This window comes from Culicoides brevitarsis, chromosome 2 (genome assembly GCF_036172545.1).
Source record: "Culicoides brevitarsis isolate CSIRO-B50_1 chromosome 2, AGI_CSIRO_Cbre_v1, whole genome shotgun sequence".
Classification (NCBI taxonomy): Eukaryota; Metazoa; Arthropoda; class Insecta; order Diptera; family Ceratopogonidae; genus Culicoides; species Culicoides brevitarsis.
Window position 1 is genome coordinate 11,372,606 of NC_087086.1, and position 20,867 is coordinate 11,393,472.

General features: G+C 23.2%; 1 protein-coding gene across 2 annotated transcripts in view; it reads right to left on the reverse strand.

The window, feature by feature from the left end:
* Positions 1-20,867, reverse strand: part of LOC134830964 (neuronal acetylcholine receptor subunit alpha-7-like) — a 175,448-nt gene that overhangs the window by 65,106 nt on the left and 89,475 nt on the right. For both annotated transcript variants that reach the window (XM_063844585.1, XM_063844584.1), the window contains exons 2-3: positions 10,875-11,014; positions 8,640-8,684 (exon numbers count right to left, since the gene is read on the reverse strand). In XM_063844585.1, coding sequence (XP_063700655.1) covers positions 8,640-8,684; positions 10,875-11,014 — 185 coding nt within the window. The remainder of the gene's footprint in view (positions 1-8,639; positions 8,685-10,874; positions 11,015-20,867) is intronic.

Consider the following 20,867-nt stretch of genomic DNA (forward strand, 5'->3'; position numbering starts at 1 on the left):
AAAACATCATCTTGTCAAGTTTTTTTGCTTTTGCTTTTGTTAGACAAGTAAAACTCATAAATGCGAGTTGTGAAAAGAAATTAAGTCTGGCGAACAAAATTTGGACGGAGTTTCTCCATAAACCTAAGACTTTACTTTTTTTAATGTCTCCGGTACAATCAAAACAATGTCTTCACAGCATGTTACTCGTCATACTTTTTTATGGGATTTTCTACATTTTCTCTCTTATGTGTTTTTGTTTTTGACGAGCATAAACTTTAAAAGTTGTACTACAACACAAATATTGCCATGAGGAAAAAATGAAGAAGGAAACTTGAATTGAAAAATAATGATTAAAACGAGTAACTTAACCGCATTTCGATGTGTTCTTAATTTTCCCCAAATTTTCCACGATTTTCCACAAATTTTTAAAAGTTTTCCACTAATTTTTTATGTTGCTCACAAGACTCCCAAAAAATTTTATAGAGATTTATAAAAATTTTTAAGTTTTTAGGATTTTCCTTGAATTTTCCGAGTTTTTCACGAATTTTCCAGGTTTTTCCGAAGTTTTTCACAAATTTTTGATGCAATTATTTTCGAGTTTTTCCATGAATTTTCAGATGTTTTCCAAAATTTTCTCGAATTTTCATGTTGCTTATAAAAATTCATGATTTAAAAAAATAATTTTTTGGGAAATTTTTATATTTTTCCGATTTTCCTCGAGGTTTTCTAAAAATTTTTCTTGCCAACGAGAAAAGCAAAAAAAAATTTTCTCAAACTACTTAATTTAAAATATATCGAAATTCGTCTTTTGCTAATTCATACTTCATAATGAAAAATTTGAATTAGCAAAATGGCAAAACGCAAATCCATACGGACAAAGGGCCTAACAGGAACAATTTTTCAAAAACGAATTTGAAATACGGCAAAAAAAACAGAAGAAGAAGAAGAAGTAGGAGGAAGATAAATTATTATTCAAATGAAAACAGAAAACCATATTCAATCAGTTGTTATTGGAGAGGACGATGGACGGAGGAGAACATCGGCATAAATATGTAGAACGCCTGCCATTTATTATTCAGAACCAATCTAATTGAGATTGTTATGCGACACGACTGGCCAATATGTATGACACAATGCGTGGTGTTAGTGGCAAAGGCATATTGGCAGCACAAGACGAACGAACAGAACATGAGAACATCCAATTTTTATCGAGTAAAAAATTTTTCATGCTTGATCGAGCAAATGAATTATTTTTCGTATTTCCTTTTTCGCTCTCCTCTGCCTCACTTCGCATCGAATTGATAGATGCGAATCTAGTTTAATTTGTAGACGTTCGCCGGAGTGGGTTTTGTTTTAAGTAACTTTGTTTCAGTTTTATACGGCATAGTAAATATTTTTTATAGATTCGTGCTGCTGTGAAATTAATGGAAGTATCTGATTTTTGTAAAGCTCGTAAATGTATCTGGCGATGCGGGACGAGAACGACGACGATGGAGGAAATAAAATAAGAAGAAGGAGGCTGTGTGTAATAAAATAAAACTAAAATAAAAATAAACAGTGGAAATTGATGAAGAAATTAATCAAGTATGCTGCCTGGAAATTAATGAAAGGAAATAAAGAAGCAAGAAAAATTAGAAAGGACGTAAGACATGAGGAATAAAATGGGTAAGATCAATTGAATGTGATAAGTCTTGATTACAAAAAAAACTAAATGTAAAGAAAATGGGATGTCACTTGTTGATGCAAAAGTAGATTTTAATGGATTTTTTTTAATGAATTAAGAAAATTTTAAAGTTGACATATTTGGAGTTAATTTTTCAAAAGATAAAAAAATTCAATTTTGTTTTAAAAGTTTTTTTTTTAGTTAAACTTACTTCACAATTAGAAGAAAATTTTTTTAAAGAGAGTGTGAGTCTTAAAACAAGAAGACTTTTTAAGGGATTTTGATTAAATTAGAAGAAATTCGAAGGTAATTCATATGGATAAGAAACACCTGGACCATTCAATTGACTATTGAACAAATCAGCATTTTCAAGCAGCAAACCACGTGTTTGCCATCACGGATCATTTCTAATGTTTCATCCATTTAAAAGATTAGGTTTGAGAATATTATCAGAGTTCAGAGTTAACAAAAGACCAACATGTATTATGATGAAATAACGTAAAATAATCTGCTTACTGATAAAAGACTTTTCAATAATAATGATAATAATAAACCGCAAGTGTCTTTACTCAAAATTACCGTAATGTAGATATTTTGTCCCAAAAAATCCGTTACAGCAAACCACGTGTTTCCCATCACGGACCAATTCTATTGTTTCATTCATTTAAAAGATTACGTTTGAGAATATTATCAGAGTTAACAAAAGATCAACATGTATTATGATGAAATAACGTAAAATAATCTGCTTACTGATAAAAGACTGTTCGGTTTAAACCGCAAGTGTCTTTACTCAAAATTAATTAATAATTTAACATCATTGATAGTTCATTTATTATCATAAGTTCTATTTTACGGACTATGATATCAACAAATGCAGTTATGTATTAAATTTATATGAATTAAAATTTTAACTATGAAAGTCAAAAGCATATTTTTAGAAATTTTATAAATTTTTTAAATATTAATAATTAAATGCAATTATGTATTAAAATTAATTTATGAATTAAAATTTTAATTAATTAGTAATTATTTAATTATTTTTTAATAATTTTAATTAATTTTTTAAAATTATTAATTAATTAAAAATTATTTAAATAATTAAATAATTAATTAATTAATAATTTTTAATTAATTAATTAAAAAAATAAAATAATTAAAAATTAAAAAATAAATAATATTTTTTTTTATTTTTAGCTTGAGGCGGAAATTGCGAGAGTAGAAAAGTTCAAATTGCTTAAAATGTGGATCGACAACAAATTGTCTTATTCCTTCCATATACAAAGTTCAATCGATGAAACGGACAAACGATGTAACTAGAAGGTTGAAACCCTTGTTGAAGCGAAACAATTGTCTCTCAATCACTAATAAGATTGCACTGTACAAAGTATTTATTTGATCTGTTCTGATGATACAGATATGACATGTAACATCTCGGTTTAACATGTCAAAAGTAAAAGTCGTTCAGAACAAAATTTTGAGGAAAGTCCTGTTAATTAATCCTGAAATTTAATCTTTTGCGGAGATTGTTGTGCTAACAATTCATTTAAATCTTCCTTTTTATTCCATTAAGGATTTGATATAAGCAATGGAACTCCTCAAGTTTCTTGTTTATTTAAATTTACTAAAATTTATTTTAAATTTTACCTTGAATTTTACTAAATTCAGTTTTTAACCAAGATAAAAGTATCTAAATGGTTTCATTTTTCATAAAAAAAAATTTCATGATTTTGGTAGAAAATATTCTAATATAAAAGAATTTTTCTGCATCCGTATTTTTGTTTTATTAATGATTCCTTCATCATCATATATTACTAATGCAAAGCAAACTCATCATTTTTTTTTGCTAACCAATCATGTGAGAACTTTTTATCTCTCTGTTTATGACAAAAATCTCATTAATTATGAAAACCTCATTTTGCTGAATTTTTTCTATTTCGCATCTGCCGAACTTTGTATTTACTTAACAAAAGTAAATCTTGTCCCTAAATTTTCTCCAATTTACCAACCAAAATTGCGAGGGAGTAGAAGTAGAAGATGTGTCCGAAAAAGGAAAACTGTGGCGTCGCCTTTGTTGTTGACAACATCATAAAGACAGAATTTCACGATTATTATTATTATTTTATTTACTTTCTGTCATTCTCCGTCTTCTTCCGTGCAATGTTAAACTGGGTCAGTTTCATCGTTTTTTTTTCGTATCATTATTATTATTTGTTCTTTTGTGTTAAACACTGAATAAAATATAAAATCAATAAGGCGATAAAGGAAACACAAAAAGTTTCTCTTTTTTTTCTCTCGTTCTGTGTATTTTATCATCATTATCAGATTTTCGTCCTTTCCTCTTAGTTTTTTTTTCGTATTCTTGTGCCTTGTTATTCTGAACATTAAATACAGAAAAATTCATTAAAACGCATCAAGTGGTTCGTTTTGTGCTTCCGTTCGTTAAGTTTGGAGGCGACTTGTTTGTTTCAAAATTGTGGAAAAAAATCAAAATATTTACATAATAAACGACTTCTAATTGTAAATATTTGCTATTCATATCATGCGTGTGCTAATATTATCATTGTTCGTCGAAACCAATCCAGAAAATGAACCTACATTGTACTAATAATTAAATAGAATTGAGCCAAAAGTGCTACAAAAACTACAAAAAAAAAAATTTTTTCTGATTCTACCAAAATTCTACGATAAGAAAAAAAAGATTATTACATCTATTAAAACTACGAAAAAAAAATCATCATGCATTAATTATTAAAAAAGAGCATTTTTAACATTTATTAATTAAATTGTGGTTCTTTAAGCTAATCAAGTGCTTCTCTTATTATTATTTTTTTTGTATAAAAATGTATGAATGAATAAATTTTCGATTGTGCGGTTTTTTTTTAAAAGAATTAAAAGTCAGAGTAGTAGAGAGTAAAGTGGTTTAAGTGATAAAGTGAAGGGTTTTAAAATGTAAAATAGTATTTTTTTTTGCTCTACATTCTACAAGTCTCAAGCATCATCATCTTCTCGCATTCGCTTAGCATTTCATTTCTTGACAAGATGCTCACTTCATACTGTTATGCTTGTCTATCATATCTGAAGCTCACTGCCACTCCGACAAACCATCTTTTAATTTAGTTGAACATCGGTGTTTTTTCTCTCTTTGAATTTATCATGCAGTTTCTGAGTGTTCTAGTTTTTTTTAAATGTTTAGCTTGATTCTAAAATTATAATTGACACTTTGTTATACAATGAGTAAAAATTTTCAGAAAAACTAATAGATTTGATCATTAGAAAAACAGGATTAAAATTTATCATTCTGTTTTGTTTTTAATCAACTGACGTTAGCTTTTCGTTTCACATTTGTATTTTTTAGAGGTTGTGAAAATAAAAAAAAGTAAATTCATGAGAATCAGATCAGAATTAAATATAAATGTGTGAGAAACATGAAAAAATTAAAAAAATATTTTTTTTGTGGAATTTTTTTTTCTACTACTTTATGTCTTTTTAAAATTATTTTTTTTTTATTAAAAAAATAATTAAAATTCGGAATTTTTAATTCTTAAATTGAAATATGTACTTTTATTAGAATTTTTTTTTTCGTAAAAAATATTTTATTTTAAATTAATTAAATAATTTTTTAATTGTTTTCAACAAAAGTTATTTTTTTTTAATTTTGTAAAATTTTTTATGATTTCTTTAAAAATTAATAATAAAAGATTTTTAGAAATTTTATATTATTTTATTTTAAAATATAAATTATTAATACAAATGAATTAAAAATGCAATTTTAATTTTTTTTTTATTTTTTAACTTGTAATTTTTTTTACGTTTTAAATCTTCTTGGTTCAAAAAAAAAAAATAGACGTTAAATTTTTATTTTTTTATTGTATTTTTTTTTTAAATAAAAAGCTGTGAATAAAAATATTCGAATCACAAAAAAAAATCTTAGCAAAAAAATTTTTCTCGTGCATTCGCAATTAAACGAATTCCACGAATTCACATATTCCCATTTATATAAGTTACCAGAGATAACAAATTAAAAGAAATGTTTTTACGGCTTATCTACCTGACATTGTATGCAAAACTAACTCATACGACTGAAATAGGAAAAAAAAACGTAACTCTGTAAATATTAAATTAAAGTCAAGCTTAAAAACATTTCCATAGTAAATAATTAATGGAGTCTTTGTTTTATTCCATTATATCTTCTTTCCATTTTATGGGTGATTTCTTTCAATTTAAAACTCGACATGGGCAATTTCACATGGGAAATACCCGAAAGTTATGGTCTGAGCAATAATTGATGAATAAACTCGCACAAGTTTCGAGAAAAAAACTCGTGTAGTCATGTAGAAATCCGATCAAAAGTGTACAAGACAGCTTGACAGGAGTTTTACAACGATATGACTCGTGGCAGTTATCTGAGCAGATTTACGTAACATGGAGCTTTAATTAATTAATAAACTAATATTATCTGTAATCTACATCATTCCAAAAAGTTGTACAAATATCCCTTTTCCGAAAATTAAATCCATCGAACAACTTTCGAAAATACACACACACAACATTGATGTAGGTCATATCAAACTTAATCTCACTTGAATCATTTTGGGTCCACAGCTTTTTTTGTTTCTTTATCTGTGAAACTTTCTTCGTTGCTAATTACATTGTTAGAGAGCGGAAAATTTATTGCACAGCTTAGACTTTTGTTTATCTTTGCAAAGAACGTTTTAAGTTTTCCTTAAATGGAACAAAAGAAATGGACCCGTGTTAAAAATTTATTAATTAAACCAATTAAATTTGTTCGTGAATTACAAAAAATCTATATCAAGAAAGTTTCGAGTATTTACGATATTTTTTAAAATTTTATTTGGCATTTAAAATCCAAGTTTGAATGATAAAATCTCTTTTAGAAATTTTTTTTAATTATTTTTTTTTTTTTATTAATTTTAAATAAATTTTTTTTAAATTTATTTTTTAATATTTTTTTTTAAATAAAAATAATTAATAATTTTTATTAAATTTAAATTTTTAATTAATTATTATTAAATTTATTTATTTAAATTAATTAATATTTTTAATTTTTAAATTAAATTTATTTAATTTAATTTAATTAATTTAATTTTTTAATTAGCTGATTTAATTAAAATTGTTTAATTAATTTTTGTAAAAGAATAATAAATTATTTTTAATTATTTAATTAAAAATTAATTAATTAATTAAAATTATTATTTTTTTTATTTAATTAATTAATTTTAAATATTATTTTTTAAATTCAAAAATTATTTTAAAAATTACAGTAATATTTTTTTTCCTAAAATCCATTAAAAAAATAAAAAAAAAACAAATAAAATTAATGTAGTTTTAAATAACCCCCGCCGTTCAAATTATTTAAATAAACATACTTTTATTACCGAAAATGCGCAATATGATGAAGCTATATTATTTAGTTTATTCATAAAATCATTAGTGCTCAACCAATTATGAAAATACTATTTCATTTATTTATTATAGGAAAATAATAAAATCATAATAAGGGACGAACATTTATTAAATTTTCCATTTCTCTCGAAATAAATATAAAATCAATATATTAAAAAAAATAAATATTTATTTATTACCAATTATTTCAATTAGATGATCGCACATTGAAATGAGCTGTAAATGTACTGCACTCGAAATTCATTATGAAAATATTTTTGCGAAAACGTTCTCTTGCAAAAATAAACAAATGTACAGCATAACACCCCGTGCATTTAATTTTTTTTTTGGACGTGAATAAATAGTTACTTAGCTAATTGCTGTGTCATGACTTATTTTACGATATTTTTTTTTTCATTTTAATTTTTTTTTTAGCACACAGTCACACCACAAAAATTTTCCGTCGAGCACACTCGTTTAATGCTAAATAAATACATAAGAAAAAGTTTCTCTATAAACTACCTCTATTCTATAGTTTTAAAAAATTATGTTTCCACTACAGAGATTCCTATAGAAGATTTTGAGATGATACCTATGTATTTAACGAAATCATTTTAGTATAAAATTTTGTTTATTTATATAGAAAATTAATTTTTAAACTTGATTAACTTTTATTTTTTGTACAAACATATTTATATTATATGTTTTAATTTTAAATCATAAAGATGAGAGAGATATTTTTAAATACTAAAAGCGTTGTTATTATTATTATTTGTATAAATACGAGATATTTTCAAGATATATATATTAACTAACTACCTTTTTGTATATTATTTTATACTGTTTGGTTCTATTCTAAAAAAAGAAACTTTATTTTGATATTTTTTAACTAATTAGTTACATATTTTAAGATTGGCTTCTATTCTACGAAATTCGAAATACGGCTTATAAATTTATTTCAAATATATATGATGAAAATGAAAAATTAAATGATAATAATAATGATAGCAACTTAAAAGGGCTTAGGACTTTTTTTTTAATTAAATTTTTAAATTTATTGATCATAATAATAATACACAATTAACATATTGATAAAATAATTTTTTTAATTAAAATGATTGATTAAAAAGATACTAATTATTTTTAATCTAACTACACGCCTATATGAATGTATAATAAAAATGGTCCAGCTTTTACGTTGGATTGGAAATAAAAAATAAAAAAATTTCCGCTGTCAGACAAAAAAAAAATTTAATGTTTTAATGTAATTGTTAATCCACCGTTAAAAAGTAATGATAATTATTTTTGGTCTAACAGCGGTGTGAAATATTAACCTTCATCAAATTATACATGGAAAAAAAATGATGAAACCCTACTTTTAAAAATTATAAATTCTATTTTGGTATTTATTTATTTTTTTTATTTTAATACTTGAGGAGGATATACAATAAAAAATATATTAAAATAAGGTAAGGGTCGGGAAAGTTTATATTTTAAGCCATTCTCTTGATATTGCGACATTTTTTTTATAAATTTAATTTTTTGACACGTTTTTTTTTTCGTTTTCGGTCATTTTTTGACTCGAACTTACCAAAGATAACCAAATATTGGTGATAAGTAGTTGATTCTTCTCGTCCTATAATTGAATAGAGTAATGATAATGATAATAATAAAAAATAAATAAAATATATATTTTTAATTTTTTTCTGTATCTAAATGATTCCTAAAATTTTTTTCCTCTGTTTTTATTTTTTTTAGACGCTCACTTAATTTATTTGCTCTAACAACATAAATAAATATAACTCACTACAAATTTCATCTCAAACATCACCATCATTCGTTGTAAATAAACGTCGTTAAGGTAAAAAAAATGTGTGGTTTTCTGAAAAGTGATCAGCGGTGAAAACTTTTGCATGAAAGGTGTTTGTATTTTTTAGTTGATTTATTTTTTTTTTATATAAAAAAGAGTGAAATGAGGGTGCCTCTTGAAGTTATATAATATATATAATAATTAATAAAAGTGTTCATTCATTTTACTTGCAAATAGCTAAAAAATTTAACTTGGCTAAGAAAACGGTGTCTTAAAACAGAAAACTGGTTCGTGTGTTGATTGAATTCATTTTGCGGTTTATCTTATACTTATTTAATAGTCAATCACAACATATACAATCAATTCAGAAAAAAAAATAAAATTAAAAATTATAAGAGTATCATCATTATTAAAATTGCACTAATACGTGTTTGACACCAAACATGCATTTCCGACCTATTGTTCATACCATATAAATTCATATAATGTATGACAAAAATTATAAATGTAAATTAAATATTGTAATAATTTTTTTTTGCAGCAGCTTTTCCTGGTAATTATTTTTTTTTTTACAAAAAATATTACAAATAATGTTTTATTTAACATATTGCAGGTATTTATGATGCACTAAACGATGACATGTACCCAATTATTTTTTTATTGTATTTATTATTTACTTATTTAAATATTTATAAAAAATGTGTTTAATATGAAAAAAGCGATAATAGCTTATTTATAGTGAGGAGATTAAAAAAAATTTTTTTTTTTGAAGAAATTGCTTTAGCTTTAGTATAATTCGTATAGAAGGAAATATAGATTAGGTTTAGAAAAAATTAAAAAAATTGCTTTTAATTTTATAATAATTAAAATATTAAACAAATTTATCCTACAATATTTATTTAAAAAAATCCTGATAAGCCCTATTTTATTAAAACTTTTTTTTTATGATATGAAATTATTTTATTAAAAACTTTATCTATATATGGAGACAAATTTTAATATACTCGAATATATATAACATAATAAAAATAAACATCCAATGTATAATATTTATATTCTGACGTTACCAATTGATAAAAGGAAAAAAATATACATGACGACGACGACAATGAAATGTACAAAAAAAAAATACAATCAACTTATATACTTTATATATAATAAACATTTCATAGACAGAGACAGACAGCAAGACTCTAATAAACATGATTTGCATTATTATTTATTTTATATGACTTTATCGGAAAATAAAATAAAATGTAAACAATATGTAGTTCGAAAATATATAGAAAGAAAATAAATTGGAAAATCTAGTGACACTTATTATCATTATTATTATTATTTAGAAAAGACAAAATAATAACAAATTTTATTATTTATTTGATTCTCAATTTCATTCAATATAATATCAAAAATAATAATGAACAATCTTGCACATAATTTGCATAATAAGATGCCAATCCTTGATACATTTTGTATGAAAAAAATAAAATAAAATAAAAAGACATGGGATTTAAATATCATCGCTTTTACTATATATTTATAATTAATAATACATTTTATTTATAATTTTTTATTTTTTTTATTATTTATATTAATGTTGATAATTAATTAATTAATTAATAAAAAAATGTAAAAAAAAATATTTATTGATAAAAAAATTGTGTCGCTCATTTTTTTTATTTATTTATTTATCATAATGAAATAATGCGATTTTTTGTATATTTTTTTTCTGACGGGTACATGTCACTTACCAAATTTAACCACGCATTTGTGGTAAGAATCTGATTCTTTTCATCCTACAATAATACAGAAAATATGTTTTTAAAGGTTTTTCATAGGAAGAATTTTTGTAAAAAAATTTTTTTTTTCAGCAACATTCATTCATTCATCAATCAGCGCATTATCCTGAAATTCTTGGTATTTTTTTCTATATGTTTAAATATTATTTTATTATTTTTATTAAATTTATTTAAATTTTTTAAAGTTTTATTTTAAATAAAGTAAAATATTACTCACCACATCTATTATTTGTTGCAGAGTCAAGCCAAATTTCACTTCTAGTGACTCTGACTCGTTAGAAACTGGGCGCTCGAGAGAGTTGTATGTGTTCAAAAGGTGATTAAGAAGTCTTTTTTCATGGTATCCTTGTAAGCTGTCTGTAAATATAAAAAAAAATAAATAACATGAGTAATTGCAGAACAGGGAACAATGTGAAATTTAATAAATGCATTTTATTTTAAGCCGTATTTTTATTTTTATTTCATTTTCTCTGCTAGGCGATTTTTTAGACATTGTTTTAAGCTCGGAAAAAAATAATTTATCGTGCACCGAAGAAATAGAATACAAAGTCTATTCACATTTGAATGCCTGATAATCTCACATGTTTTGTGGCGGTATGTAATTTGTTTGTTTCCAGCAGATTATGTTACATTTTTTGTTGCACGTTGCAAAAGTGCAGATGCGAATGTTTGAAAAAAAAAAAATGAAATTGCGGTGCTTTATGGACATGGACAGGTTAAGCTGAAAATGAAATATCTTTGTGATGGCTTCTTTGTTCTACAAAAAAAAAACTCGAGCTTTTGTGATGTCAGAAAAATGTGTCAGAATGTTTAAAATTCTAAACAAATTTTTTCGTCTTGGTAATAAAAGCAATAATCATGATTACGATAAACGTGATCCCGTTTAAGTACTTGCAGTAATAACCGTTCACATAAAAATAATAGCGATAAAAATGAACGACAAACAAATATCGTATGAGAGTCGTAAAAAAATTTGTGTTGCACACCTGAGCATTTTATTCCTGACACGAACGATACGAGCAAAAATATACATATTTACAAATAACAATTGGGATTAAAATTTCATTTGATGTCAAAATTTGCATGTAAATCGGATGGGTTGTTTGTAATTTGGGCCTAGTTTTTGTCACACGCGCAAGTGTGAGAAATGTCCTACAGTTACACTATGATGTGTTAATTATTGCCGAAACACCATTACAATCGAGCCTTTAGGAAAAATAATATTGATCAGTACAATATGTTGCAAAAAATAATTAATTTTTTAAAAAAATTATTGAAAAGTTACAAATAATTCGAAAAAGTAAACACTAAAAATTAAAATTAAAATTAAAATTAAAATTAAAATTAAAATTAAAATTAAAAATTAAAATTAAAATTAAAATTAAAATTAAAATTAAAAATTAAAATTAAAATTAAAATTAAAATTAAAATTAAAATTAAAATTAAAATTAAAATTAAAATTAAAATTAAAATTAAAATTTAAAAATTAAAATTAAAAATTAAAATTATAATTAAAAATTATTAAAATTAAATTAAAATTAAAATTAAAATAATTAAAATTAAATTATTTTGCTGAAAAATTTACGAAATTAAAAATTATTAAAATTATTAAAATTATTAAAATTATTAAAATTATTAAAATTATTAAAATTATTAAAATTATTAAAATTATTAAAATTATTAAAATTATTAAAATTATTAAAATTATTAAAATTATTAAAATTATTAAAATTATTAAAATTATTAAAATTATTAAAATTATTAAAATTATTAAAATTATTAAAATTATTAAAATTATTAAAATTATTAAAATTATTAAAATTATTAAAATTATTAAAATTATTAAAATTATTAAAATTATTAAAATTATTAAAATTATTAAAATTATTAAAATTATTAAAATTATTAAAATTATTAAAATTATTAAAATTATTAAAATTATTAAAATTATTAAAATTATTAAAATTATTAAAATTATTAAAATTATTAAAATTATTAAAATTATTAAAATTATTAAAATTATTAAAATTATTAAAATTATTAAAATTATTAAAATTATTAAAATTATTAAAATTATTAAAATTATTAAAATTATTAAAATTATTAAAATTATTAAAATTATTAAAATTATTAAAATTATTAAAATTATTAAAATTATTAAAATTATTAAAATTATTAAAATTATTAAAATTATTAAAATTATTAAAATTATTAAAATTATTAAAATTATTAAAATTATTAAAATTATTAAAATTATTAAAATTATTAAAATTATTAAAATTATTAAAATTATTAAAATTATTAAAATTATTAAAATTATTAAAATTATTAAAATTATTAAAATTATTAAAATTATTAAAATTATTAAAATTATTAAAATTATTAAAATTATTAAAATTATTAAAATTAAAATTAAAATTATTAAAATTATTAAAATTATTAAAATTATTAAAATTATTAAAATTATTAAAATTATTAAAATTATTAAAATTATTAAAATTATTAAAATTATTAAAATTATTAAAATTATTAAAATTATTAAAATTATTAAAATTATTAAAATTATTAAAATTATTAAAATTATTATTATTAAAATATTAAAATTATTAAAATTATTAAAATTATTAAAATGATTAAAATTATTAAAATTATTAAAATTTATTAAAATTTATTAAAAATTATTAAAATTTATTAAAATTATTAAAATTAATTAAAATTATTAAAATTATTAAAATTATTAAACTATTAATAAAAATTATTCAATTAAAATTTAATAATTAATTTAATTATTTTAAATAATAAAAATTCTATTTGAATAAAAATTTTATTATTCCATGCCTTGGTCCAACCTATCTTTAATTACAGCACGAAACAAGGTAAATATTACAACAACCCTCCATCGCTTATCTACACATCACATCATTATATTACTCGAAAATAGAGTTTGCGGATTAATAATAATAATATTCGATGAACCAAAACTGGATGTGTCCATAAATTCATCCCAAAACCGCAACCATGTCAACCAATAAAATATTGATTAAATTGTCACATGTTTACTGTCGCTCGTCGCTCTTTCTGTGTGCGATGCATTTTTTTTTATTTATCTGATCCGTATTTTTGTTTTCGAACAAGTGATAAATTTTATCAATCATTCGATTTACTCAATTCGGTAACCCGCAAAACTAGCACCAGGTTATGTCAAAAATTTTCGGTTAGAAATTGTAACAATAAATCATGCAGTTGGCACGTGTGCAATGTGCAAATCAAAACTTGATGATGCATAAATGAATTTTCAATATGGAGCGCACCATTCATAAATTTTATGCACGAATAACGCAAACCGAACGTTGATAAATTTTAAAGTTGCATACTAATGATGGAATGGAAAGATAACCGAACACTTTTGCACCCAGGTAATATTTTAATATTAATGATGTTTATTGTTCGGAAATGGAATTATAAATAACAAAGCTCGAATTGTGGGAAGCAGGAACGACATTATAATAAATTTGACGACTGTTTTATTCATGCATCGACGGAATTATGCCATCTCACAAAACTTCTTGTTCATGCAATAAAACGTGCGAAAGATTCTCATATCTTTGTTTTCGTTCTCAATAAAAACTCGCAATGCTTTGTTTGTTGTGAGTTTTCTATCCCGAAGGAAGGAAAATCCTTCTCACAATATTTCTTACTTTTTTTTCTCGAGAATGTGTACGTTTGAATGTCAAGATGCATTTTATTTATGTCAATATATCAACAGCATGTTTCGTGTGAGAGAGGGAGGAAAAAGACAAATATTTGCAAAATATAAACAATGGAAAATGCATTTATCTGCTTTTCAGTAGGGAAGAAAATATAAAATTGGAACTGAGTTTTGTGTGTGTGAAGTGAAAACCCTTTTGGGAGATCTGAAGCAAATTGCTTTTTCATACATGTCGCGATGAAGTTAGAAAAGTTTTTGAGAAATGAATAAAATATTTTCACAGAAGAACGATTCTGATTTTGAACCCAATGAACATTTTAAACTTCTATCCCAGTTTAATTTTTTTATTGTTTTATTGCTTTTTTTTAAAAATGACCCAATGCACATATTGAAATTTTTCATTTATAAGAATTTTTAATTTTTTACCCATTTTTTACCAATTTTTAGAATTTTTTTTAAAATTCTTATAAATGAAAATTTCAATATGTGCATTGGGTCAATTTTTAAAAAATAAACAATAAAAAAATTGAACTGGATTAAAAGTTTAAAATGTTCATTGGGTTCAAAATCAGAATCGTTCTTCTGTGAAAATAAGTTTCCTAAGTTCATCATTGATAAAGCGAAATTCATCCAATTAGACCCAGTTTTCATTTTAAAATTTGGATTTTGACCCAGTTTACATTCAAATCTTAAGCCATATTGAGGACATAGAAAAAATTTTAGAATTTTAACCCAACCAACATTCATATTTTTTGTTAGAGGAAAATTTTAAAAAAATATCTAATAAACCCAGTGAACATTTTTAATTTTAACCATTTTTATGTGAATTTAAAAAAAATCTTATTTAATTATTAAATTTAATTAATTCTAAGCATTAAACTGTAAAATTTGTTAACTAAACTTTTTTTCGTTCCAGTTTACATTTAAAATTTTATTTTTCATTTTAGATTATTTTGCCCCAATTTTCCCAGTTCACATATTTATGAAATTTCACAATTTTTTAGCATAACTTAAAAAATTAATTTGTATTTAAAATTTCTTTATATTTGACCCAGTGTTTTTATTTTTTATTTTTTTTTTATTTTTTTATATAATTTTTTTCAAATTTTTTAAATAATTTGCATTTTTAAGACAAAATAAGTCCTATACAACATTTTTTAAAAATATCAACATGATTTTAAATTTTCGCCCCAATGCATATTCTGAAATTTCCTTAAAGTTTACTTTTTTTTAAAATAAAGTTATTTTTAGGGAAAAATATCCGAGAGGGTCCATCGAACCAACTTTCAAATAAAAAGAACGTTTCAGCATCAGCTCCAAGGTACAATGGATCAAATATAAAAGATGAAGTGCTAAATTATTTGTGACATGTGTTTTGTTTTCATATGGCATGACACAGAAAATACATAAGTGGATGTGCCAACAAGACGAAGCAAGACAAATCAAAGTACTCTTCCATAATATATGTTGTTTTTATTGTGTTTTGTATATATCTCGAACTGTTGCTAGCAGAAAAAAGCGACAAGTGAGTGACGTCAGTGTTTAGTGACAACTCTTTAAAAAAAAATGAACAAACACGACAATTGTTCACACTTAAAAGTCCTAGAGCTGAAAAAAAAACAGATTCAAGATTTTTTTTTGTTTTTTTTTCTATTGAGGAAAAAATATGAAATAATAATAACATTAGACGATTCATGCGCGAAAATACACAATTTTAACATATTTTTTTTATGCTGTGTCAGAGAATGATGATTTATTATCGTTTGAAATACATTTTTCCTTCGCGACTTTGAACTAAGGAACTTCAGGAAAGAAAAAGAAAGCGAACAAGGTGAAAACTTTAACTGCCACTTCCGATCCTTTTGTGTCATCTGGCCGTGAAAAGAGAACAAAAAAAAATCATCGAGGAATCTTTTTGTTGAAATAAAGAGGTTAAATCTGGGTCACAAACTAATAATTCATTCATGTAACAAAAAAGAAAAAGTGTAAAGAGGGAATGAGATTTGCCCTCGTCAAACAATACATTTTTTTTTGTTGGTGAATTGTGATTTTCAAGACAAAAAAAAAACAGATGTTATGGAATGTTCGTTTTTTCATAAAAAAAATGAGAAGTTTCGGTGTCTCGGAAGGAGCAAGTCTCGAGAGAAAATGATGGATGTACTTTTGAAGAAGGAGGAAATATTTTCATTCACGAGAAAAAAAAGTGAAAATCATCATTGACCGTCTTTTATTATTTTTTTTTTGTGCATGAATATAAATTCAAGTTCAAAGATTTTTTATGACAGTCCCTTTTTCGCACTTTCATCCTAAAAATAAATCCATCAAAAAATTTATATCATCCTTCATCATCATCATCGTAACGACCATCATCATGATCGCCATCATTGCACACAAGTCGAAAATAAATTCACCTGATTTATATCTTTCATCCGTTTTTTTTTCGGTTCAAACGATAAATAAACATGTCAATCGTCTCGCATGTAAACGAGAAAAGGCAAGTGGCAATTTTTGCTTGTTGCATCGATTTCTGCTTCGTCGTTCAATTAAGTCGTAACTTTCTTCGACGTCATAAAAAAAAAATCGGAACGTACGGAACGAGAGGAGCCACATACTGTCAAGTCTGATAATTTAATACATATTAATCTTCCCTAATAACTTACAAGCCATTCATTATCTAGATATCACATTTACGGCTACTGTTTAATTTTATTTATGGTCCATAAATAAAAGTTCTTTAAAAGCGGAGGAATTGCATTTTTTCGTGCAAATGTAGCAGACACGAGCGAAAGTTAGGCGCCCATATATAGAATATGAAAAGTTGGTGTCTCTCGCTAGTTTCGTTAGACAATAAGAAATATTTTAAAATCTAAAATAATTTATAATTTTCATTAATTTATTTTTAAATAAATAAATTTAATTTAATTTTAATTTAATTTTTAAATTTAATTTTAAATTTTATTTAAATAAAAAAAAAAATTTTTTTTTAAATTTTAATTTAAGAAAAAATAATAAATTATTATTTATTTTTTTTTTTTTTTAATTTTATTTTTTTTTTTTTTTAAATTGTTTAAATATTTAAAATTAAAGATTTTTACATAAATTAAAAAAATAAAAAAATGTATATAAAAAAATAAAAATATTTTTTAATTTTTATTTTTAATAAAAATAATAATTTTACGTTATTTCAATAAATTTCACATTTAAAAATTTTTAATTTTTTTTTTATTTTAATTTTTGTAAATTTTTATTTAATTTTAAAATATTTACATCTTTTATCGCTCGATATAAAATTATTTTTCACAAATTAATTAAATTAAGAGCTCAAAATAGTATTTTTCAAAAAATTAACGCATTATAATTATCTTGAGATTTATTACAGTTTTTCATAAGAAAATAAAAAATAAAAGTTAAAAAATAATAATATTAATTATTAATATGTAATTTTATTTGAGAAAAAAATTATTAAAAATTTCGTCATTGATTTTTTTCATTTTTATTTAACATGAACTTGATTTTAAATAAAAATTTAATCTTTATAATGAAAAAAAATATATTTTTGCTTTAAATTTTTTTTTAATATTTTTAAACTTAGCTAATTTAATAATTAAAAAAATTAATTTAAAATTTAGAAAAATTAAATTAATTTTAAAAATAAATGTTAAAAAAAAATATTAAAAAACAAAAATTTTATATATCACAATATTTTTGCGAGACACAAATTTTCCACAAAGAGAAATTCATTTAAGAGGAATGTGAAAATATTGCACACAATCATCCGAAGATTCTTTTTTTCTCTCGATATGTGTGTGTGTTGAACCGATTTCGACGGCATTTTGTGCAGACATGAACGAGGCAAGGGAGAAAAACGAAGAGCAAAAAAGACTAACAGATGCTAAACTTTTATTATTATGATCATCATACATACAAGTAAAACTGAAACTAGGCTACTATAATATCAGCACAGAAACGAAAAAAAAACTTTAGCAGTATTTTTTTTCGTTCTTCATTCATATCTTAAAAAAAAAGTAAAATTACCTACTGTGATACATACTCACAACTCTTCTTCCCTTAACGAGAGTTTCGTTCATGTTTTATTTTTTTTGTAGTTCTTTTGTGAAACAAGAGAGAGAGAGCAGCCCGACGTATAAGAAACCCATCATTTGTATATTTTTATTCAAGTTAAACTTATCATGCTAAATTGGTGTGTTCGGGCACGTTCCGTACACGAGACTCGAGTTTTAGGTGTCTGCGTTGTTAGTGTGAAAACATTATTATTATCGTCATTTTTCAACTTGCCTCAACTCGTAGCAGCACAACAACCAGAGTAATTGTCTGGCCCAGAAGATGATCGTCGTCGTCGTCGTGAAAGAACGATGTTATTAAGCATAGAAAAACAAGACTCTGCTTGAATCTACAATGTTTCATTATTATTATTAGAGAGTGTGTTGTTACAGGCCATTGAGAATTTCTTTACGAGCGGCAGTTCTTGGTAATGGATTCCACACTGGAGTAACTAAGGTAAGTAGTTTAAAAGTTTTTTTTTTATTTTTTTAAGAAAAATAGAGTTATGGCACGTCTTGAGATTTCTTTTAAAATTAATGCAGCTACTCGGGAAAAAAAGTTGAGATTAATATGGAACAAACTTTTGAAGTAGACGATCTTTAAACTCTCATGATACTTGATCACAAAATTTTTGAGACTCATAAATTATAATTTTTAAAGCGATTTTCAACTGAATTTTTAGACAAATGTTAAATATTTAATACAAAAAAAATTTTCCACGAATTTTTTAATTAATCGTTTTAATTTTTCTGCTTTAAAACCTTTGTTTAGCTCATTTTGACACATTACAGATAACCACAAAAAGATTCGTGACGTTGATTTTGCTTGATCGCATTTTAAATCAATTTTGAGTTTAAATTTAATTTTTATTTAACATTAATTTTTTTTGTTTCATTCAAAAATATTTATAGAAAATTTAAGAAAAAAATTAGATCTTATTATTTAAAAATATTTAAAAAAAGAGAGAAAGTAATCGTCTAAGAACGACATACTATACCGCATTTCGATGTTATATATCTACGCTTTTTTGTACTCCTCATTTCACAATTTCGTACTCCTCAAGTCACATTTTCGTACTCCTCATGACCCTTTTGCAATTTTGGCAGTTTTGAGTTATAAAATGATTAAAAATGATAAATTAGAGCCCTCTGACAAATTTTTATCCATTTGGAGCAAGATTTGACAAAAATTGCTTTGACACAGTTTTTTACACAGTTTTTTTGCTCTTGATTTAGTTTTCAGAACAAAACTATGTCAAAGGAAAAAAAAATTTTCAGTTTCAATTTTTTGGCAGTTTTGAGTTATAAAATGATTAAAAATGATAAATTAGAGCCCTCTGACAAATTTTTATCCATTTGGAGCAAGATTTGACAAAAATTGCTTTGACACAGTTTTTTTGCTCTTGATTTAGTTTTCAGAACAAAACTATGTCAAAGGAAAAAAAAATTTTCAGTTTCAATTTTTTGGCAGTTTTGAGTTATAAAATGATTAAAAATGATAAATTAGAGCCCTCTGACAAATTTTTATCCATTTGGAGCAAGATTTGACAAAAATTGCTTTGACACAGTTTTTTACACAGTGTTTTTGCTCTTGATTTAGTTTTATTTGCAGAAACAAAACTATGTCAAAGGAAAAAAAAAAAATTTTCAGTTTCAATTTTTTGGCAGTTTTGAGTTATAAAATGATTAAAAATGATAAATTAAAGCCCTCTGACAAATTTTTATCCATTTGGAGCAAGATTTGACAAAAATTGCTTTGACACAGTTTTTGACATAGTTTTTTTGCTCTTGATTTAGTTTTTAAAACAAAACTATGTCAAAGGAAAAAAAAATTCAGTTTCAATTTTTTTGCAGTTTTGAGTTATAAAATGATTAAAAATTTAAATTAGAGCCCTCTGAAAGAATTTAATTTTTTGACAAAATTTTGGAGCAAGATTTGACAAAAATTGCTTTGACACAGTTTTTTTGCTCTTGATTTAGTTTTTAAAACAAAACTATGTCAAAGGAAATTTTTTTTTCAGTTTCAATTTTTTTGCAGTTTTGAGTTATAAAATGATTCTGAAATAAGCTTATAAATTTTTGATTAATTTAAAAAAAAAAATTTTTTTAAAAATTAAAAAAAAACTAATTTTTAAAAAATTAATGTATTTTTAAAAATGATAAACGAAGAACGAACTAAAAAGTATCAAACAAGGATTTAAAAAAAAATAAAAAAAAAATGCGCCAAATAGTTAGAAAAAATATAATATTTAAGAAAAAAACTGAGCTAAAAGGATTTATTTTCAGCATTTATGATTAAAATACCTATCAAAAAAAAGATTATTAAAAAGAGATTATTTTTGATAAAAATTATTAATTTTTCAGCAGACGATATTTATACTCTCATGACGATACTTGATCACAAAAATTTTCACAAACTCATAAATTATATTTTTAAAGG